A 24,673-nucleotide genomic window follows, 5' to 3' on the forward strand; every position below is an offset into this window, starting at 1 on the left:
ATGACATCCTTTTCACAAACGTGAAAGATATAATGTTTATTATTTGGCGGAGTCTGAAATCTGAAAACAATCCGAGAGCGAGAGAAATAACGTGATTTTGAATATTACTTTGACTGTTAGAATAACACTTTACAATAAAGCAACATGTTGCATTAATTGCGCAACGGTTGTATTTTTTTCTTCAAACTCAGTCAAAATGTAACCTATGTTCCCGGTAGGTTTTTTGTTACATTGAGACATTTTGTTTGCACTGAAAAGATAAGATTTTAATACATTTTCATCTTATTACTTCAGTTAGCCTTTTTTTTTTTTTTTCCCTCCAACATCAAAATGTAACCTATGTTCCCTGTAGGTTTTTAGTTACAGTTTGATACAAAGGTATTAAGATATGAATCTGTTTTTATTATTGTTAATATTATTAATAAAATTGTTTTAAATTCACTTATCTTTTGAGGCTGGTTATTTGTCACCTATGGTATCGACACCGAGGTATTACATTCTGGTATCGTACCGAAGCCGAAATTATGGTATCGAGCCATCCCTATTAGGATGCGCAAATTCAAACAGCTCACAAAATGCTGAAACAGCAATTATTTAAATGCATTAAATATTGCTGCATATTAAGTAAAATGACAAAGTAATTAAGTAATTAAACAGAAGATCTATGTTTGAACCACTTAATTCAAATGAGTTATCTGAGCGAGGTGATTCACTAAAAGTGATTAAATAAAATTATTTACACTTTTCAAAGCCACATGTGCAGCTACATTTATGTACCATTACTGAGACATTGCTACACTACTGAATAATTAAGTTAGGTCACTATTTAAGTTACAGCTTAAGTTCACAAAAATAACAACTCATTTACATTCAATATACGTGAATGGTGACCACAACAATCAAAGAGCAGCTCAGCCATTCAGCTAAACACCATCTTTGGCGTTTAACAAAAGAAATTTAGTCAAATGGGTGTCGAAAAACGTGAGGGTGAGTTTCACTTTGTTTGAGGTGAACTATGCCTTTTAAACTACCTGTGGACTTGTTTAAGCACCAGGCTTGGCAACGGTCAGATAAAGCTAAAGCTTGAGGAACAAATCTATGGCAGTCACCTGTGGAACTGCAAACTAAGAGGAAGGTGAAGACGCCAATGTTTGTGCTTCCCCCCTCCGGTGTCACTCAAGCCATTACGTAGGTCGATAACCCCAAACACCAAATGCAGGAGCAAAACACCCAGCACGTAATGTAGTTTATCCATGAAGAAAGTAGATAAGCGTCCTCCCAAGATCATTATGGCCCTTTAATGACCGTTTCTGCAGCCTGCTGACCGAAGCCATCTGAACACTACACGCTACTCTCCAAAGGACCGCCGTGGGCTCAGAGGAACGGAATGTAGAAGCTCACACGGCCAAACTGTGATCCAAGAACAACCTCAGAATTACTTCACCTATTGACACCTTAAAACTCTGTGCCAAGGCACTGACTTCCTTTTGAGAGCAGACCGAGTCGAACTGGATTCTCTCTTTGCCATCAACATGTCAGTTTGATAGCAAAGCGGCTAATCTATGGAGGCCCATTTCCACCACAGAATAAAGCATAAAAAAAATAAAAAAAGATTTATGACTTCATTTCACAGTGGACTTTTTTCCAGAATTGAAAGACAAACTCAGAATTTGGGGATATAAACTGAGAATTGTGAGATATAAACTCAGAATTGTCTTATAACCTAACAGTTCTGGGAAAAAAAGGCAGAATTGAGGGACATGAAGTGAACTCAGAATTGAAAATTATAGGCTAGCTAAAAACTCAGAATTCTAAGAAAAAAAAAAGTTAGAATTGAGAGTAAAAGATTTTGGTGTTTACATCTCGCAATTCTGTTTGTTTCCGCCATGGAATTAAAAAAAACAACAACAAAAAAAGTAATTCTGATTTTTCGTCCTCGCATTTGCAAGTTTATATCCCTCAAATCAGACTTTTCTTCTCAAACTGAATTAAAATCTCGCAATTCCGAGTTTCTCTCAGAATTTTCACAAAATTGAGAGAATAGTAAAAACTGCGACCAAAAAAGGTCTAAATTGTGAAATAAACTCTCGCAATTAACTTTAATGCACCAAAATTAACCACCAAACATATTCGGACAAGTGAAAAATAAATAAATAAAACTTATGGTTTAAATTTTTAGTTTGCAAAACCATTTTGGAAGGCTAAAATCATTGACCGAAACAGCGCTTTTCTAGCAACACCTATTGACTGTTTGAGCATCCATCGCTCATGCACACAATGTGATAAAGCTACAACAGGTGAACATAGCAGCAGCATGCAACCAAAAACATGCTGGAGTAGAATTGTCAAATTTGTTTGGCTGAAACATTGTGAAGTGGCTTGTTGGCGAAGGACTTTACTACAACTGGTTTTAATTTATCATCTGAGAAAACAACGCTTTAAACCATACACAGTTCAATTACCTAATTATGCAAATTTAAGTGCCAAAACATTTTTGCTTAACTTTGTTTAAAAAAAAAAAAAAGTTAAGAAAATGCTAAGGAATTTATTGTTTGCTGTTGCAATTACATAACTCAAAGGGACATTTCACCCAAAAACTAAAGTTCTGCTTCACCCTCATGTTGTTAAAAAAACACGTATGACTTCTTAGCATTATCATTTTCATATGAACCATTCCTGCTCCATAGAAACAATCTTTGCTTGCTGGGTGACAAACCTCTACTGGATAAGACAAAACCTTCGGACTCAGTTACAACAAACAGAAAAAGGAACAATGTGCAATAAACCAAGATGCCACAAAGCATTTCCCTATTGACATACAAACAACAATGCAGCCCAGGAAATGGCTGACCCATTTATTTGCAGCGCCAAGTCATTCAGACTACCAATGTTTTTCTCTCCGTCAAGCATCAAAAATGGAAGAGGTGAAGCCTAGCTCTCATCCTAATACAGCATTCAACAGATGACTAAGCCACAGACACGATCAACTTTTTTTTTTCCTCAGGAAACCAAGGTGCAGACGTGATGCAATCTGGTCATCACAGGCTGAAGCAAAAGACAAGTGCACAAAAATGGTTCCTTCAGAAGTTTCCAGTGCTGCAGACTTCAACAATACCGCAAATCATCCAACCTAATGAAAAGACGCAAGGAGGTCAAAATTGCGATTTTCACTTGGGATGCAGTGACACTAAAATTCTGGAAAATAACGATATACAATGCCCTCCATAAGTACTGGAACAGTAAAGACAAAATTGCTCTGTTGGCTGTGGAGTCAAGACATTACAAATATGATTAAAAGATGAATATGAGACAAAACTACAGAATGTCACATTTTATTATTAGCCGTTTTAACACATACATGTTTTACCAAATAAAAAGAGCAACACTTTTAGGGTTCATCCCACTCGATGTGAGCATAAGTATTGGGACAGTTGAACATAAGGCAGATATAAAAGATTAAAAGCTATTATTTAGTTGCAGATCCCTTGCACACAATCACAGCAGTGAGTCTGTGACCCATAGACATCACCAGACTCTTGGTCTCATCCTTTGAAATGCTTTTCCCGCCTTTAATGCAGCCAATCCCAAATGTTGCTTGTTTTGGGGAGTTTCTGCCTTTCCTCTTCAGCTGGTGAAATTCATGTTCAATCAGATTTAAATCTGGAGATTGACTTGAGCAATCTAAGACTTTCCATTTCTTTGCTCTTATAAATTCCTTGACTGAACTGGCAGGGTGTTTTGGGTCATTGTCCTGATGCAATATGAAGCACTTCCCAATGAATCTGGTGGCATTTTCTTGAATAATGGTAGGCAAGATGGTTTTGTACCCTTCCAAATTCATTCTGCTACTGTCATCATTCATTAAGTCATCAGTAAAGTTGAGAGGGCCTGTTCCAGAGGCAGCCATGCATGCCCATGCCATGACACCACCTCCACCATGCTTTACAGATGAGGCTGTATGCTTGGGATCATTGCAGTTCCCTTTTTTCTCCACATTTTTGCTTTCCCATCACTTAGATAAAGGTTCGTCTTTGTCTCATCGGTCCATAAACACAGTTCCAAAACTCTTCTGGCTCACCTTTGTGCTTTTTTGCAAACTCTAATCTTGCCTTTCTATTTTTGGTGCTGGTCAGAGGTTTGCATCTTGCTGCAGCATCTGTAATTGTGTGTCAAAGTCTCCTGAGGGCAGTAGATTGTCAGAGCATCACCCCAGCTTTCAGGAAGTTGTTGGTGATTTTACAGACACGTCTTTTAGGATCCATTTTCACAGCTTTTATGATTTGTCTGTCATCAGCTACTGTTGTTTTCTCAGTCGATCAGGTAGTTGTTGGTATCGCTGGTGGTTTCCAAACTCTTGATTTCTCCATGCCCTTTGTTTTTGCTAGAGCTCTAACTGACTTCCTCTTTTCTTTTAGCATCTAAATTGCTTGCTTTTCTCTCAATGTCAGCTCCCTCATCTTCATCCTGGTTTGTGTGTGTCATCATCGAATGCAAGACTCAGAATACAGAAGTAATGGATATAACTGATACGACACATTCCCTGCTTTTAATATCTGAAGAATTAATGCAACAGGACACAGCTGATCACTTAGAAAGACCTGTGAGGCAACCGCTCCAATACTTATGCTCACATCAGATAGAGGGATGAAACTCTAAAAGTGCTGTTCTTTTTATTTGGTAAAACATGAATGTGTTGAAACGGCTAATAATAAAATGTGACAATCTGTAGTTTTGTCTCATATTCATCTTTTAATCATATTTGTAAATGTCTTGACTCCACAGCCAACAGAGCAATTTTGTCTTTACTGTTCCAATACTTTTGGAGGGCACTGTATATATTTTCATATTCAAACAAATAATTGACTATATTAAAATTCTGCATCATTTCGTCTAAAAAATTAAATGCTAAAAACTAAAGCAAGCAAATTAATTTTAAATGCTACAAGTGAACTTCTGCCGCACAGCATTCATAAAAATTACATTTGACTTATAAAATTAGTGTTTTTAAATTGAAGTTGAACTTAAAGCGTTCAATAATAGCAAAAAAATAAAAAATAAAAATGAGTGCACACTTAAATTGATTGACAGTCCAATACAGATCAATTAAAATAATATATTTAGTATTAAAAAAATAATATTATAATTAATTCAGTATTATTATTGTTATTATTTTAGTAGATATGGTTGCTAAGTTTGTAAAACTGGCGAGCAGACATGATTAAAATAAAGTAATAAAATATTTTTTATTACGCTGTGACAGAAAAAAAGTGGAATAAGGCACTTTAGTTAATTTTTGTGAATTGAAATGCATTTTTTCAGACTAATTTAATATCGATACTAAAATATATTTTTATTTATTATTTTTTAAATATATACCCAATTATAATAATATTATTATTATTTTTTTTACTATGTCTCAGCACTACATACGTAATATGCATTTGCACCAATACAAATAAATTAAAAATAATAAATTAAAATTAAACAAATAAACAAACAAGTAAATAATACCAATATCAACATATTGTGCAACGCAAACCTATTTTTATCCTTGTGGACGCAAAAAATAACCATGTACAACAAATCTAATTTTCTTGTTTAAAAAAAAAACAAAAAAAACAACAACTTGAATTATTATTTAAGCCTGTAAATGTTTCACGTTAACTTCATTTTCAAAAATATTATTTACAACTGTCCATTCGGGTAAAAAGGCTATGTTGTTAATTAACAGATAGTGACTACAGGGTTGGTGAAATCCAGTACGCAATAAACAACGTCAACGCATGGGCACTTGTTACACAACACCGGTCACGTCAGTTTAAAACACGAGATGAAGACAAGACACCAAATGCATTTAATCCACTTTTCTGACTATTGAAACAATTAAAAAGTAATTAAGTTCGTCAGAAGACAGTGAGACACATTTACAGAACTAAAAAAAACTAAAAACTCAAATATACAGCTAGACATATTTCTCATAGGCAATCAAAATAGCCTTGAGCAATAAAAGCAAATTCAAATATGCAAATAGACCAAACTAAGACCAACTCTAAACTTACTAGTAGCATTTGTGCATGGTGCTTGAAAGCTAAAAATACTCACAAGCAAAGCTTCAGCCTCCCTCACAGTGTCACATGTAGTCAGTCGACTTAAGTTTCACGTATCGCATCTAAAGAATATGCCATATTAATCACTACATAAGAGAGCAACACTAAAAGCAGACTTATATAAGCTGACATTCACAATTTCATCCAATTGTTACCACCGGTGTAGACCGAAAGCTGTAATTTTATTCCTATCCTCCAATTTACTGACTTCACCAATAGTGTGACTCAACTTCCACTCTAGTTTGAATACAGAGAGTCTTGGCCTTTATTGCATCTTGGATCGAGTTGCATTTGCTTTATTATACCAAACATAAACCGTGCACCATGAGGTTCTTCCTTTGATCTGAAACGGCACAAACAAATCAATGCATTTTATCATCAAATATCATCCATCTGACCGGCCTGTTGCGTCTGCAGCAGCTCGCAATCCTTTAATCCAAACAGCGATATATATATATAATCTGAAATGTAACAATTTATTACTATTTTCTCTGAAATATTACTCAAATTTTAATCAAAATTACAATGTGTGTGTGTGCAATACACATATTCAAAAGGTTTAAACAAAGCGTTTGAATCAATAGTTGGACTCATTTTTCATTAGCTTTAATTGAGCTATCAAGACATCTTGAGGTCCCTTGGAAGTTTGCTGAGGGCCCCGGGCCCCTGGTTGAGAGTCAAGCATAACTAGAAAAATGTCTACTCATTAGTGGAATTCCCATGACTCTTTAAGACTTCCATGACTTTCCCTGACCTGGAAATCACAATCCTATGATTCCCAGACATTTCCAGGAACCTGGAAACCCAGTTACTTTCATCCAAACTAGACTGTCTGCCAGCAGACCCAAGACACACATAAGAAGTTATTTTGTTTTATTACCTGCGGAGGGTTTAATTAATGGCTTCATTAGTGTATGAAGTGTTTGATATGGAAGGCAGCGACAGCAGAGGGCTAGGACTGCTTCGCTGCTAAGTTCCTGCTCGCTTTGAGGGGAATTTCTTCAGCTGAGTGGATGATTTGCTGTCAGGCAGGGAAATAACTGTCGCCTGCTGCTCACTGTTAGCCTCTTAGCACTGTTTCTTCAGCCTCGCGTTGCGGTCGACGCGCGTCTTACCTTGTTGCTCTGGTAGTCTTCAAACGCTCGCAGCGCGCTGTCAGTCAGCTTGACGTGATAGACGGAGATGTTGCTGCCATTGCTCACTCTTCCACAGGACAGTCCGTAGCACTGCTCCTCCTTCAACGCCGCCATCTTGCTCGCGTTTCCCACCACGCTCACGCGCCTCTGCCGTGAACGCAACAAGCAGCTCGAGCGAGCGAGGGATATGATTATTCATGAGGCGTGAATTACGTACAGGCGGGAGGAGGCGGGGCTTCGGGGTAATCATGAGAGATGTCCAGTGATGGGAAGCCCGAGTCTTTTCTGAGAATCGGTTCTTTTGAGCAGTTCGTTTCAAAGAGCCGGTTCGAAAACGATTCAGCTGTTATTTTACATCATCAGTGCTCTAAAAAGTCATATTGCTGTTTATAACAAATAAAATTAAGTGTTTATACATTATCTGAAGGCTGAATAAATAAGCTTTCCATTGACGTAGGTATGGTTTGTATAATATTTAGCCGAGATACAACTAGGTCTGAGGGTGCAAAAAAATCACCTTTAAAGTTATCCAAATTAAGTTCTTGTATATTACTAATCAAAAATTAAGTTTTCATATTATAAACGGTAGAATATCTTTACTTAATATCCTAATGATGTTTGGCATAAAAGAAATAATTTTGACCCATAGTGTATATTTGGCTATTGCTACAAATATACCCCAGCAACATTCACATATGATTTATTTAGACTGTATTGAGATCCTAAATCAAATCTGCATGTCTCTACACAGAACTTAATTTACATCTCAGATATGGACGTTTAATAAGAAATCGTGAACTTTTTTGGTAACATTTCAGCTAATCATGCGAGTAAAAAGTAACCTAACTTCTGCTAATTTAGCTGTAATTTATTATTGATCTGTTTTTGTTGTAAGGGAAATTTTATATTCATCAAACTAAATGAAGTAACTTAAAAACCCAATTTTTCTCGTTTTCAAACAGCCTTTAAAGCTTATTTGCAATCGATAAAGTCTTTAAAAAATCGTAAAGCCCAAAGAACTGTGGCTCTGTTATCATGCCTTTTTATTTTGTTTATTAAAATTGTTTAATTTGTATTTACAAAGTGTGTAAATATCAGAAATATGTCAAGAACTTGCTGTTGAATTTTGTAACTTTGAATGTTCAATAAAAATAAAAAGTTCTTTCAGTCAGAATTGTTGACTCGAGATCCGCTCAATTCAATTAGTGAACAAATCATGAACCGTTTCACTGAAAAGATCCGACTCGGTTCTCTCGGATTGGACATCGCTGGAAATGACCGATGAATGGCGTCATTACAACGCGGTTTAAAACACGATACGTTTATTTATTTTTTCGAATATATTTCAGCAATAAGGCAAACGTATATGATTTGAAATGTGTGATTTGACCATGTTTGGTTGTGTTTTTGTACACTGTTTTAAACTCTTGGCTGGGGGTGGGGGAAGGTTTTGGATTGAACGCTTCTCACTCACAGAATTGCGTCAGAAAAACGTCAATGCCTGGAAGAAAAAACCCCATGAATAGGGAATGCCCCACCAGACTCCAACCAGAGGGATGAGGTTTAGTCACGTTTATGCACTTCAAATACATTCTCTATTTCATTAGAACGCACACTTTACATAGAATGTTCATTTAGAACGTTCACATCGAACCCGTACTTCATAAACGAGCTCGCAAGTGCAAGAAAGCACTGTATTGTTGCTGTATTAACACTATACCCGTTTATTGCCTTGCAATCACATATATTTCCTTTAGGAAATGCAAATCTAGAATTCAGACATTTAAACGTTTTCAAGAAATCACTTTATTTTCAACCATATGAACAGAAAGTGCAAAAGTTGGTTATACAAAACTTTAAAGGGAATGTCAGAGGTTACCGAAACTACAAAAAAAATCAGAATGGGGAACTAAGACAATCAACTTAAGAATCACAAGGATAAAAAATACTGACACATAGCTGTTCATCCTAAATAAATAATACTAAATAAATGAAAATAATTTTTGTAGGAGCTGAAAAAAAAAAAAAAAAATCTGAAAATGTGTGTATGACCTTCCTTGCAGTGTTTGGTCATGAAAATGAAAATCTCTGGGAACATCATTGAGGGACAGCAGCTGATTCCAGTGATATTCTAGAGCCTATAAAGGAGAAGAAAGCGCAAAAACCAGTAACGTACCACATCAGTTTAAGGACTTTTGAAATAGTGTTGTCTTTAGCATCAGATGCCTGTAGATACTGCAAAAGAAAAAGCATACAAGTCATGTTCTTGAATGTTCAAGACTGTTCACAAGCAAGTTTCAGTTCACCAAAAGAAGATCACGGAACTTCACACACGTAATTGAAGATTTCTGCAGCAAAATACGACTGTGTCCAGCAACCTGAAGAGCGTCATTCTGTACATCGATACATTTCTTAATTATAACTAGGAAATTTTCTGTACATAAATAGGAATTATCTCATATTTCTCACATCTATTTCTCCCCAGCTCATCTTTCATGCATTGAAAGTAAAAAGTGAATGCCATTTAAAACCTCTACTGTGCGATGGACGGCAACAGGACTACAACCATTCTACTTAATTGTTTTTTTTTTATGAATATCAGTAAGGTGTTTGGGGGCCTGGCGTGCTCAAGGTCTTCAGTACCATGTCATCCATCTCGTCACAGTGAATTCTGGTTAATTTCTAGCTGCGATGACAACTGATAAAGCTACACCACCAATCGCAACAGCTGTAGCCCCAAAGAGCCACTTCCAGCTGAGACTCTGTAAAAAGAAAAATACTTGTTTAAAATAAATACTTCACCCAGAATGAAAACTATCATTATTTATTTACCCTCATGTTGTTTTAAACTCAAATGTGGTATATTCTATGATATTTTCTTTTTATAGTTTTGTGGAATGAACAAATCAAAATTTTACTTTTGTTTTTTTTAAAGATTTAGTTTTTGGTATTTATGTCTTTGTTATGATTTATACAGATCACAGCTGACAGGAAGCAAAGTGGGAGAGAGCGGGACGGGATCGAGTAAGGTCCTTGAGTTAAGGCCCGTTCACACCAAGCACGATAACTATAAAGATAACGATAAAGATATAATTCTAAAAATTATTCTCAATATTAAAGAATAGCAGAGTCCACACCAGAACTATAACGATAAAGGCACAGAGAAACGATATCATTAGAATCACTTTTTCCAGCTGATGAACGATAAAAACATTGACAGCCAATCAGAATCCATCCTGCTGGAATGAGCTCAAGACTTTAAAGCTGCAGGCAAGCATGCGCTTAGAATAAACAGACTATATCCACTGGTGTGGACGCTAATATCGTTATCTTTATAGTTATCGTTCTTGGTGTGAACGGGGCTTTAGGATTTGAACTAGGGACGCCCGTAGTGCAACAGCACTGTACGTTGACAGGCGCACTGCCCACAAGGCTTTCGGCGCAGACTAAATTGAACTTATTATTGACTAATAATTTTCTGCGCCAGTAAGGTTTGAGTTGAACTTGAGAATCAGATAGTCGGAATAATCAATTAATCATTCAGTCCAATTTGTGAACCAGATTAACTAGAAGAGAAATGACTCCAAAAAATTATTTGTACGAAATCCCTTGGGGAATTATTAAACAATTCACTGTAGATCAGACTCAAAATAATAATTCTTTCATGAATTGGGCATTGCTAGAAATTATGGTGATGGGAAAAAAATGAGATGGGAGGAAAATGTATTATTTATACTGATTAATTTTTCATGCCTCATGAATAATTTCAAAGCTTTGTGTTTTCTTCCCTAGCTTAACTGCTGATTGAAATAATATATGAGGTGTGAGGAAAAACTGTATTTCAAAGCTTTTGCGAGCGAATGCAAGGTTTATTCTGGCAAATGCAATATTTTTGCAAAAAAAAAAGTGTTTCTCGGGGAATGCAATATTTTTGCGAGAGAATGCAACAGGTTTTGCGAATGAATGCAGAATTTCTCAAGGGAATTCAAAGGGCAATGTAATACTTTTGCAAGAGGACACAAAGTTTTTCAGGGGAACGCAATTGTTTTTATGAGAAAGTAAGTCTTGCAAGAAAATCAAGAAGTTTCTCGGTGCAATGTACAAAACATTGTCTCACAAAACAAGACAATGCGAGCTGATGCAAAAATATGAGTGATCCAGTTCTCAAGTTCAATTCAAACTCAATGATTCATTCACAAGTGACGATTCAAACATTTTTCCTTCTGCGTTCAATAGGAAAAAAATGCCAAGTAAGAGTTTGAAACAATATGAGGGTGATTAAACATTTTTTTATTCGTTAATCATTTTTTTATTTTTGAGTCAACTATCCCGTTAACAGGTTAAGGTATAAATGTGCACATTGTCATCTATAAAAGCCACTTCCTCTTGAGAGTAAACAGACATGCAGCCTCATAAATAAACAGTGCATGGTGTTAAATAGTTGAAAAGGGACGTTATTAAGCTCTCACCCATGAGGACTTGGCACGGTGTTTCTGCACACTGGCGTTCGTGGGGTTACCCAGCATCTTTTTATACATGGCCTGTTCGGCTCCTTTCTGCTCAGAGTGTTTCTTCACAAGCTTCGACAGCTCAGCATGGATGGTCTGCCGAGGAAAGGGCAGAGAGAGTGAAATGTGTGTGTGTGCGTGGTATCGTCAGGCTGATGAAACTGTTGCTCACTGCAGCACACCAACACATTTGGGAGGCACGAAAATTATTAAACATGACAGTGCTGACAGAGACTGAGTGAAAGCCTAACAAAAGTCAAAATGTAAACCAATTTAAGATTAAAAACACATTCACTTGTTTTCCCATATCAGCTGCAATGCCACAGAACACAAAAGCAGAAGTGAAAGCATCTTGTACTAATGAAACGTGTCTTTATATGTATCACACACACACACGATCATTTTTCTCTTATATGGCCTCAAAATCAAGACCCTGGAGTTTTATTCTCTCTATACCGGAGTGAAGATAGACTAGATCTGCTCTAGTTTTAGCCTGTGAAGACGATATATGAGAACACAAAAAGAAATTTAGTTATATTTAGTTCACACTTGTTTCTGCCAATGCCAAGGAGACTATTCATTTAGGGAGTCAGTTTTCGCAGATGGTTTGTTTCAATTAAGCATGAAAAATAAGCAGTTTATAATTTAATTTGGAATCAACACTAAAACTATCAAGTGATCTAGTAGAATTATTCATGATTCAACAGCTGAGCTGAATCAGTGTTTACTTTTCAAATGAATCTAAATTGTTCAAATAGATTTTAACAAATCGAAAGACAGTTCATCTATTCATTTTGAGTCATCACACATATTTCAAGCAACCTTGTAGAAGGATTTGCTTCCAAACTGGCTCGTTCAACAGTTGAGTGTGAATCATTCAAGTGAATCTGAATCATTCAGGTTTACTTGAGTGAATTGGTTCATTCATTCGGTTTGCTTCAATAGGCTGGTTTAAAAAAGCAGTTCCCTTATTCATTTTGCGTCATAACTACACATTTCATGTGATCTCATAGAATGACTCATTTCTAAATTGATTTGTTTAACAAATGAGTGTGAATAGTTCAAGTGAATCTGAATCATTCCGGTTTATTTTAGCAAATGAGTTCACTCACTTTGCTTCAATGTACTGATAAAAACAACAACAACAGTTCATTGATTAAATAACCGCTAAATATTTCAATTGATCTTGAACATGTTTCAGCTACAAACTAATTCGTACAACAGTCGAGTGTGAATTGTTGCAAATCAGTTGACTCAAGTCAGTGTGTTTCAATGAACTCGTCGATTTGTTTTAAAGATTAATTTGCAAACTGAATCATTTAAATACCTGATCCACGACTTATACGGTTACTTAAAAAGAATCATTACGATGAAGAAACACTGCTAAATCAAAGCGTAACCTACAAACATCAAAATTACAGTTAAAAAATTATTAGATTGAATTGAGTGTCATTATTAATAATAAGTAAGGAGCGAGGGCTGTGAATGGCATTTTGAATATAGACTTTCACGAGCCGCCCGAGTCAAACCACACAGTGACAACCTGCCATTTAGTTTAATTACCGCTAATGTTTAATTACTGGCTAATGACTAAAACAAGTAGGGTGAAGGCAAAGTGGTGAGATGAGATGAGATTGGATGAAGGAATTCTGCACTGGAGCGTCTCTAAAGGCCAGACACATGAGAAGAGAGAGGTGTAAATGTGCAGACGTAGGTGGCTTGGCAGTGGCAGGCTGGTCATACAGCAGTCAGGAGCTGTCAGATGGAGGGACACCTGTGTAAGCAGAGCAGCCCAATTGCGCTTTAGATATGGCAAGTGTGCGGAGGGACCTGGCTATTTATAGACACGGAAAGAAAAGCGATCCTAGGAGTTTTTGAACACTCTGTTCTGTCTGCAGTCTGACTGAATTTGGGGGTCTGCAGCTCCATCTGTTGGTTATAATGGGGAATGCATATGACTCTGGGACCTGTTATAAAAGTAGTTCTGGTAACACTTTACAATAAGGTTCAATAGTTAACTACTTTAGTTAACATGAACTACGAATGAACAATACATCTACAGCATTTATTAATCTTAGTTAATGTTAAATTCAGCATTCACTAATACATTATTAAAATCACACTTAGTGTGAACTAACGTGAATAATCAATCAACAACTGTATTTTTATTAACTAACATTAACAAAGCTTAATAAATAGTGTAATAAATGAATTGTTCATTGCTTGTTACAGAATTCATTTGTTACATTATCTAATGTTAACAAATGACACCTTCAAAGTGTTACCATAGTTCGTAATAAGATACCAAATTTCAATAAAACTATTTATCCCAAGGCAATAAAAAAATAACACAAAAATAAAATAAGACAAATGAAAATAAAATAATGGCTCTCAATAGATACCAATTTTAAAAAAAAGATAAATAAGAAAATATAAGACAAAACGTAAAATAAAATAAAGATAAAATGAGATAAAATACAGATACCAATTTTACAAGAAAATAAAGATATTTGTTTATAAAGTTTATAAAATTTAAATTAGATAAGGTAATATATACAAATTAAATCAAGATAGAATAAAATAAGATGAAATAAGACATAAAATATAATAAGATATAGGATTAAAAAATAAGACCAAAAAAATTTAAGACAAAACGATAAAAAATTTATGAAAATATAAAATAAGGATACCACTTTTCAATAAAAGATTAGTAAAATAAGATAAAATAAAATATAGATAAATTAATATATAAAATAAAATAGATATAGAATAAAATAAAATAAAATACAATATAAAATAGAATAGTTCTCAACAGATTCCAATTTGCAATAAAACAATACTACAAAATAAAATAAAACTGAAATAAAATTAAAATAAAATATGATATAAAATAAAGTTATCAACCGATGCTAATTTTTAATGAAACACAATGCATTATAATATTTAATTCAAAATAAAATAAAGAGATAAACTAAAGATCAAATTAAGAAGATATAACAAATATACATTTTTAAAATATCAAATAAAACAAAATATTGATCATCAGTGATAGAGTTAATAAAATTTGTTCTGTTAAATTGTCACTTGTGTTACCTTGTTACTTGGCTCCAACTTCAAGGCCTTTTTCAGTGTATTAATGGCTTGAGCAAACTCGCCCTGCAGAGCCAGTACCTGCGGACACAAACACGTCACATGACATGACAGCACTTTTTCATCTCAACACACATCAAGCTGTTTTTTCATCCACTGTGGCCAGAAACCTAAACAGAACCAAACCGAACAACCCGCTTTCGCTGTGTCACAAACCAGGAGTGCATTACTATTTAATAGTATAGCGAGTGAAAACGATACGCATCTGAACCCAGGAAACCAACCTTGCCTTTGCGAAACAGGGCTTTGACATTGTCCGGCTGGTGCACCAGGACAGAGACGCAGGAGCGCAGTGCGGCTTCATAGTGGTCTAGCTTGAGCTGAGCAGCGGCCATGTTGTTCAGACATTTCACCTTCATGTCCAAAAGTTCTTCCTCTTCTTGCTGACTGATGTCCACTAAGATAAAAGAGTAATATGATTGCAGACGTATACAATGATTTATTAGGAAATTAACTCAATGAGTCATGAATGAAGCAGCATCACCTCTGGAACTCGCTTCGGTTATCTGTAGCGTGATTCCGTACGAGTTGACAGCGAAGGCGTAGTCGGCGCGCTGGTAGTGGACGTTTCCTCGCTCTCGCTTTCTGTTGGCCAAACTGATTCGCTCAGAGGGCGGCATGAGCTCCAGGTCTGGGGCGTCATCTGCCGACAACAGCTGCACCTCCAGGATGAGGCCAGTGTTAGGAGGCACAGCAGGAGTAGAGCTGACAGAGGAGATGGACGGGGTTAAGAGTCAAGCAGAGGATGTTTAACTCGTCAAAGTATTTCTACACTTCTGTTCAAAAGTTAGGAGTCATACCATTTTTTTATGTTTTTGAAAGACGTCTCTTATGCTCACCATGGCTGCATTTATTAAATCAAAAATACAGTAAAAACAGTAATATTGTGAAATATTATTACATTTCTGAAATCATTTTAATATGATGATCTGCTGCTAGAGTAACATTTCTTATTATTATCAATGTTGAACACAGTTGTGCTGCTTTATATTTTTTGCGGAAACCGAATTTCAAATATTTTTTTCAGGATTCTTTGATGAATAGAAAGTAAAAAAAAAAAGAAAAACAATTTAATTACAGAATTAGAATTTTTTTCTAACATTCTGAATGTTGTCTTTACTATCCATTTTGATCAAATTAATCTGTCGTTGCTGAATAGAAGTATTAATTTCTTAATTTTTGTTTTATCGTATATGTAATTATATACAATTACAATTATGGTACAGAATATACAAATGGTATTTTTTTTTTATATAAGTTATATATTATAAATATAAAACATTAATTACAAACATATATTAATATGCATTATAAAATTAATATGCATTATAAAATTCATATGCAATATAAAAATTATTTTCTAAAAAACAAAAAAAACTAAAACTAAACTATATACATACACATATATATATACATATATCAGGGGTGGCGAATGCCGGTCTTGGAGAGCCGCAGCCCTGCAGAGTTTTGCTTCAACCCAAATTAAACATATCTGAACAAGCTAATCAAGGTCTGAACGGTTACTAGGAAGCTATAGGCAGGTGAGTTTTTATTAGGGCTGCAGCTCTCCAGGACTGACGTTCACCCCCCCTGATAAATATATATATATATATATATATATATAAATTAGTATACAATATAAATATTATTAACATAAAACACCCAACTTAATTTCTTATCCAATTAAACAAAAAAAAAATATATATATAAATATATATATATATATATATACACATACACGTGTGTGTGTGTGTGTATATATATATTAGTGCTGTCAATCGATTAAAAAAAAATTAACTAATTAATCGCATGTTTTTTCTGAAATTAATCGCGATTAATCCCACCTAACATTAAACTTTTTAAATACACTTTTATATTGCAATAACTTCACATTTAATCTTCATATTAATGTAGAAACAATACTTATTAAATATTTATCATATTTGTTTAATGGCATCTTTTTTTATGACTGAAGGCCAGTTTCACTGATACCAATACTACTGATGCCTCTATAAAAAAATTATTTTTCCCCCCTAATATTTAACCATTGACTATAGCCATTCAACATTACATTATAATTGACAGCTATCAATTTTTTTATCAATATTTATTAGACTTTTTATTATAACAAATGTAATATTTAGCTACCTGTGCTCTTCAGCAAGTAGGACAAATACAAAAATTAAATAAAGTTATCAAACACTAAATTCTACATGAAATATAGATGAATCCTTAAAGCTATAAAAGCTATTGATTTCCTCTTTTGTTCTTTGATGAACAGACATCACAGCAGCTGGGTTAATAGGTTATTTTGGGTGCTGTTTCTCTAAGAGCTGCAGCTGCTGAACATGACGCAGATCTCACGCATCCTATTTTCTCTCTACTCTCTTTCCCTTTTCTGACCCACTTCAGGTCTTAAAGTCTCTATTAATGAGCTGACGAGTTGAATCGGGTGTGTTAGATGAGTGAGACAGTGCTGGGATGCTCCGGACAGTTTTGAAAACTCTTTCAGAGACATGCTCTTAAATGTGACTCATATATAACATATAATACATGCATGCACAGTTTTAAGGCAGCTTTAATCGCCTTCATGACTTAACTGACCACGACATTGCATGCACATCGTTTCTTTCGCACTTTGATATGAAATGATAAAGGCTACAGTGCGCGCCGGCGCCTTTGAGCGTGCAATTGAAGAGCGTGCGCCAAGTACAGTACCCTTTCCACCCTCATTTGACTCGCACCTAGCGCTGAGGTGAAGTGGAGTGCGCGTCTGAAACGTCTCCTGTTTGATGTGCTCGTAAAGACTTTCTGTGACTAAATGCACTTCTTAGCAAGAAAAAAAGAGACAGCAGTTGTGAGTGGGGTGGCCAACACTAGCCCCGCCCCTGCGTTAAAGGTGTTAAATATTTTTATATTTTACGGCGTTAACCTGAAAAAAATTTATCTAATTTTGACAGCACTAATATATATATATATATATATATATATATATATATATATATATATCTATATATCTCTCTCTATATATATATATATATATATATATATATATATATAGGTATATGTATATATAAACACATACATAGAATCTAACCTGCCAAGGGCACCGTATGCGTATTTAGCGCCTGCTTCAATCAACGCCTTTTCACCCATTTCCATCAGCTGTACAGTAAGATCCAGCGCCTAATTATAATAAGAACAAAACAAGAAATTTTCTTTATAATTTATTTTTAGAAAACAATTAAGGTTCCTGAAAATGCAAGAAAATATAAAGTATAAATAAAAGTAATGCTTAAAAAAATAATAGATTAAATAAAAAATATTTTATTAAATTATTATTAAAATAATTTAAGAAATTTAAAAAATACAAATTATAATATAATATAATATAATATAATATAAAATAATACCTGGAGAACGTCCCCATCACCAAGTGTAAAAGATAGGTTTGGCACCTTTTCTACTACAGTTCCATTAGTAAGACTGGTTTTAAGATGAATTGTGACATTTTGGCCTCTCTGGGGTCTGCTGTCTGGACCAGCTCCGGCTTCCACAACTTTCTTTCTAAGCTGCCCATTTCCTGTATTTTCAAACAGAAAATATTTCATAACAAGCTAAAAAAAAAAATCACCGTCATACTTTACTCCACCACTGCAACATCCAGACATATGAAAAAATGCCCTGGATATTTGTCCATTATAGTGTTAATCTCCACCATTTAATGAATTGTTGCTGCCACAATGACGATGAGGTAAAAGGGTACCTAAAACATCCAGCCACTCTTCCTGTTCTATAGAAGGAGTTTGATCTGCTTTTGTAGCGTCTTTAGCGGGACTGTCTTTCTTCTTTCCTCCACCTGCATCTTCTAAAGGCGGCAGGTCGTCATCCACGTCGTCTTCCACATCATCTAGCATTGTGAAGTCTTCCCCGCTATCCAGCAGCGAGGCACGTCCAGATGTCTTACCCGATGGCGCCACCTCCTGGTTTTCAGCAGAGCCGTTCACAACCACACCGTCGGCCATCTGGACACAACACTACGAGAGTTAAACAACAAGTTTCTTTAAAAGAAGAGTTCACCCAAAAATTTAAATCTGCTTAAAATTACACACCCTCAGGACAATCTAAATGTAGATGAGCTTGTTTCTTCATCAGAACAGATTTGGAGAAATTTAGCTTTACATCACTTCCTGACCAATGGATGCTCTGCAGTGAATGGGTGCATATATATATATATATATATAAATAAATAAATAAGTGATTCTATATGTGAACCCTGGACCACAAAACTAGTCTTAAGTGTCAATTTTTCGAAATTAAGATTTATACATCATCTGAAAGCTGAATAAATAAGCTTTCAATTGATGTATGGTTTGTTAAAATGAGACAATATTTGGCAGAGATACGACTATTTGAACATCTGAAATCTGAGGGTGCAAAAACATCTAAATATTGAGAAAATCGGCTTTAAAGTTGTCCAAACGAAGTTCTTAGCAATGCATATTATTAATCAAAATTAAGTTTTGATATTTATGGTAGGAAATTTACAAAATATCTTCATGGAACATGATTTTTACTTAATATCCTAATGATTTTTGGCATAAAAGAAAAATTGGGAAAAATTGACCCGTACAAACATGGTATTACTATGGTAGTTCTTGGAAGAGAAACGAGACATTGCTCTTATTGCCGTGTCACCAAGCTCAGGATCTTAGAATGCAAGTTGCTTCAGTCAAAGATTCTGAATGGACGTACAAGCACTGCCTTATATAAAGTGGGATTCCTGCTCATATTTCGCACGCTTGAACGCCATTGGCCAGTTTCACTGGTGTGATTCAATAAGGCTTCAGCAGTATTCGAGGAAAATGTATTTCCCATAGCAATGTCTCATTCCCTCATTTCGGGGAACCGAGGCTACGCAAGTAACCGAAAGCATTCCCCTTCAATTCGGTCACTCTACATTGCTATGGGAACGTATAAAATCCCGCCGTGTCACAGCGATGGAGCCTGGCTTGACTAAGTATGTCAAGTTTCACATCCGGAGCTGTAATGAGAGCGGCAATGATATTGGCGCTCTTAGTAAACACAGCTCAGGTCTACAGGACCCAGTCGAAACCATGTAAAAGCCAGGGGGGGCGTGGCAACTAGATGATGTCGCGTCACACCATGGGCGGAGTTAACTCCGGTGAAACAGAGAATGTGAATTGGCGGCTGCTTTGGCGCTTTCACATATAGATTAGTTGAAATTGTTTCATTTCAATGAAATCATGCGTTATGATGCACGGCCGTAGCGGTGCTCAATAAGCAGAGTATGATGGTAATCAAGTCCTAAAAGATGTAGTGAACTATATCATAACATTGTGATAAACTGTTAGGGACAGCATTGAATTGGTGGTGCTGAAACCTCGCGAAGTGCTGGGTGACGACCAGCCTGCCGCCACACAAATGTCCTGAATAGACATGCCATTTGCCCAGGAGGACGCGAGTCCGCGGGTTGAGTGGGCCCGAACCCCTATCGGACTTTCAGCGCCCTTAGAGCTGTAAGCCTAAGCAATTGTGTCGATGATCCAGTGTGACAGCCTTTGCTTGGCCACAGGCAGTCCTTTTGTGCGTCCACCAAAACGTACAAATAGCTGCTCCGAGAGTCTGAACTGTCTAGAGCGCTCGATGTAAGTGAGCACCGCACGTACAGGGCACAGCAGGAGTGTATTAAGCAGCTCCGTCCCAGTCGGTGTTTCGGGGCGGAAAGCCAATAGTGTTATGACCTGCGCTTTAAATGGAGTCGAAAGCACTTCAGGCGCATAAACTTTTCTAGTCTCCAATCACCTGGCCCGAATTCAATGCATAAGTCGTCAATTGAAAGCGCCTGCAGGTCTCCAACTCGCTTAACAGAGGCTCGAGAGAGAGAGCGCTCGCAAGCTCGCTGATTGTATGGGCTCGAACGGGGGTCCCGTGAGAGCGTCAAGCACAAGCGCCAAGTCCCAAGTGGGTAGAGTAGAAGGGCGAGGACGGTTCAGCCTTTTAGCTCCTTTTAAAAAACGTATGATCAGGTCTTTTCTGCCAATCGGGCGATTTTCTACGTACGCGTGAAAGGCTGTTATAGCGGCCACATACACTTTCAATGTGGATAGCATACAACCACTATCAAATCACTCCTGGAGGAAGGCAAGAATTATTGGTATTGGGCAGTTGATTTGGTCTTATGGCTTTCGACTGCTTCTTTCTCCACCGCCGCTCCGAAGAGACCTGAGGGATTCACAGGAGCGTCCAGAAGGGCCGTTTTCCTTTAACTCGGTCAGAGTAAGCCACAGGTGACGATCTAGCACCACAAGATTCCCCCAATTGCGGCCGATCGCTCAAGCTGTCACCTTTGTCACTCTGAGGGCCAGATCTGTGGCGCGTCGGAGAGATTTGAGCAACTCGGCCTGATATACCTGGAGTATCGCCATCACGTGCAGTGCCGAAGCTGCTTGGCCCGCCGCAAAGAAAGCCTTTCCAGCGAGGTTTATTATGCACCCGACTGGTGAGTGGTGTGTTCCACAACTTTATCTCGTCGTGCACCTCGGGGAAAAAGGGGCCGGGTCTCCGCGGGGTGTCTTTTCGGCCGAGATTCCGACTGGAGATACCCCCCAAGCGCCGCCTCTGCGTGGGCCCAGGCAGAAGACGCACGATTCGTGGCCATCAGAAGATTCGATTGGCTCTGCACAGGAGAGTCATATTTGCTTCCGAAGCTCACCGAAACACAGCAGGGGAAGAGAAGGCGTGTCCGCTGCAGCCGAGTAGTCTTGTTGATAGGCTTCTTGTAGAAGGTTGGCTGAAGAAAAAGATTCTGAATGGATGACGTACAAGCACTGCCTTATATAGAGTGGGATTCCCGCTCATATTTTGCGCGCTTGAACACCATTGGCCAGTTTCACTGACGTGACTCAATAAGGCTTCAGTAGTATTCGAGGAAAATGTATTTCCCATAGCAATGTAGAGTGACCCAATGGAAGGGGAAGATTCAAGATTTTTGTGTCACATACACAATTATACAGGGTATAACCAGCAGTGAAATGTAGGTCAGGTCCGCTCCAAGGACAGTGCAATTATATAGAATACAAACATTAAGAAAAAGAAAAGTAGAAAAAATAAGAGGAATAAAATAAAATAAGAGATAAATAAATATAAATATAAATGTGCAGGTCGAGGTAGATGTCCTGCAGAGAGGGGAGAGCAGACCCTGAGATGCGCTCAGCTAAGCGCACAACTCTCTGTAGTGCTTTGCAGTCCTGATTGGAGCTGTTTCCATACCACACTGAGATGCACCGAGTCAATACACTTTCTATGGTCCCTGAATAGAAAGTTTTCAGGATTGCTGGTGAGACCCTGAATTTCCTCAGCTGTCGCAGATGGTACAGTCTTTGCCTGGCTTTCTTAACCTGTGTTTGGATGTGTGTAGTCCAAGTCAGGTTCTCGGAGATGTTTACACCGAGGTACTTGAAGCTGCTCACCCTCTCCACAGGGGTCCCACTGATCATAAGAGGAGTGTAGGGCTGCTGCTGTCTCTTCCTAAAGTCCACAATCAGCTCTTTAGTTTTGCTCACATTCAGAGAGAGACAGTTGTCCTGGCACCATGATGTGAGTCTCTCTACCTCGTCCAAGTATGCGGTCTCATCGTTGTTGGAGATGAGGCCCAGAACCACAGTATCATCAGCGAATTTGATAATAGATGTGGAGCTGTGAGAGGACACGCAGTCATGCGTGTAGAGAGAGTAGAGCAGGGGACTCAGGACACAGCCCTGTGGGGCTCCTACCTTCAGGGTGATGGAGTTTGAGGTGAACTGGCCAACTTTCACCACTTGAGGTCTGCCGGTGAGGAAGTCTTGAATCCAGTCACAGAGTGAGGAGTTTAGGCCGAGGTCTGTGAGTTTAGATGCCAGCTTGATGGGGACTATAGTGTTGAAAGCTGAGCTATAATCAATGAATAGCAGCCTTACATAATTCCCATTGTTGCTGTCCAAGTGTGTGAGGGAAGAGTGGAGGACGTGAGAGATGGCATCGTCCGTGGATCTGTTTGGGCGATAGGCAAACTGAAGAGGGTCCAAAGTATCAGGGATGGAGGAGCAGATGTGGCTCTTTACAAGTCTCTCAAAAACCTTCATGACTATAGATGTGAGGGCAACAGGGCGATAGTCATTCAGGCAAGAGGGTTTATTGTTCTTTGGCACAGGGATTATGACGGATTTCTTAAATGCGGTGGGAACCACGGCGGAACCATAGTTATCGCAGAATTAGCACAAAAAAACAAATATATTCTAGTAAACCTTCAATTAAATTGTATGTTAATGTCCATTTTATAAGAATAAACTAATAAAACCCTTACAAAAACACTGTGGTGGTATTATGGTACTAAATGATTACCTTATTTAATTTTTTTGGGTATTTATAAAGTACTCACGACATTACCATAGTAACGTTTTTTGTGTGGAAAATCAACTATTTGTCTTAGAATAAGATGAAACATGCTCACAAATATTCATTTGAGAAGTGAAATTATATTGTAATATGCATATTTTATGTGTGTGATCCTGTTGTAAATAGATTGAGTGTAAATCCTTTAACAAGATTTATGACAGCAATTAAACATTAATCTAATGAGCTCTCAGAAGATTTGTATGTAATTACGAGTGGGAGAGCATGCATTCATGAAATAATTTCAAAACCCTGCGATTGTTTCCAGAACATTCCAGCAACTTTGATAACGAGCTCGCGCCAAAACTCGCTGTTAAATACAGTGTGACGAAACAACCCTCGTCTAAAGGTTCATGTGCAGGAAAATATTTAAAAGTGTGATGAAAATGAAATGACATGAAAATACTTACCGCAATGGGAAAGGAAACCCAGGGAGCTGCGCAGCAACAACTTTGACAACAAAACAAGATCAATCTGTGCAACTTCCGGGTAAAGGTCAATGGTCAATCCCGAGAAATACAAAATAAAAGTCACAACGTCAAGGTCGTTGCGATGACTGCAAGGGACTTTTATGTGAAACTTTAAAACTAGTTTTTAAAATATAAATGCGTATTATACACTGCAATTTTTAATATATCCGTTTTATATTAATATATTTGTATTTATAAAATAGCTGTGTATACATCTACAATTAAACATTTATTTTATTTGCAAAATTGTACAAATTTATATCGCTATTTTAATTTTTTTTTGCTTTGTTTTTATAGGTGTTTCACTCAAATTATTTCATTTAAATAACAAAACTGGAACACATAAAAATATCAAATTACATTTATTATTGGTGCAATCATTTCTTTTTGATAAGCAAATTTTCTTTGTTTTTTTCCGTCTAAAGAAACTTTACAATATAAAGAAACATATAAAGGACATATTTAGCTACACAAGACACCTAAGGCCCTAGAAAAAAGATCTGAGCTACCCTACTATGAAATGCAAAGCAAACCCAATGGGACAGACTGCTTCATATTGAATACTGTCATGTCGCAAGAAAGGACAATGAAAATTACAGGAGAAATTTCTGTCATTCCCTCCCATGACCCTTCTTGCTCCAAAATACACATTTTCCTCTCAAACGTTTCTAATGTTACAATATTATACATCACAACAGAAGTGCAGAGATGGCCAACAACCGGACATTGAAGCAGGTCAGAGAGCAACTACACAATTCCAGCCTTCAGGACCTTTAATAAGATGAAAAATGGCTGAAATTTCAAATATGCTAACAAATTTGATGGTTAATTGCTCTGATTTAGTGTTT

At 36.8% G+C, this 24,673-nt stretch overlaps 2 protein-coding genes across 5 annotated transcripts in view; both read right to left on the reverse strand.

The window, feature by feature from the left end:
• LOC306867289 (RNA polymerase II elongation factor ELL-like) overlaps nucleotides 1-7,386 on the reverse strand; it is a 46,601-nt gene extending 39,215 nt beyond the window's left edge. The window contains exon 1 of the mRNA XM_079412887.1: nucleotides 7,223-7,386. Within this exon, the coding sequence (XP_079269013.1) occupies nucleotides 7,223-7,357 (135 nt within the window). The 5' untranslated portion in view covers nucleotides 7,358-7,386. The remainder of the gene's footprint in view (nucleotides 1-7,222) is intronic.
• A 1,642-nt stretch (nucleotides 7,387-9,028) lies between these two features.
• On the reverse strand, nucleotides 9,029-23,866 carry LOC306867336 (peptidyl-prolyl cis-trans isomerase FKBP8-like). 4 transcript variants are annotated; one of them, XM_079412941.1, is made up of 9 exons: nucleotides 23,766-23,866; nucleotides 18,668-18,926; nucleotides 18,315-18,484; nucleotides 17,999-18,087; nucleotides 15,386-15,606; nucleotides 15,126-15,298; nucleotides 14,845-14,922; nucleotides 11,713-11,847; nucleotides 9,029-10,005 (listed from the first exon to the last, which is right to left on the reverse strand). In XM_079412941.1, the coding sequence occupies exons 2-9, from the start codon at nucleotides 18,924-18,926 to the stop codon at nucleotides 9,919-9,921; spliced, it is 1,212 nt and encodes a 403-aa protein (XP_079269067.1). In that variant the 5' UTR covers nucleotides 23,766-23,866; the 3' UTR covers nucleotides 9,029-9,918. The 4 variants fall into 4 exon arrangements, with proteins under 4 accessions (XP_079269067.1, XP_079269068.1, XP_079269065.1 ...); XM_079412942.1 differs by having other exon boundaries at nucleotides 18,668-18,938; XM_079412939.1 differs by having other exon boundaries at nucleotides 17,987-18,087; nucleotides 23,766-23,840.
• Nucleotides 23,867-24,673: the final 807 nt, after the last annotated feature.

Source organism: Barbus barbus (assembly GCF_936440315.1).
Source record: "Barbus barbus genome assembly, chromosome: 49".
Lineage (NCBI taxonomy): Eukaryota > Metazoa > Chordata > Actinopteri > Cypriniformes > Cyprinidae > Barbus > Barbus barbus.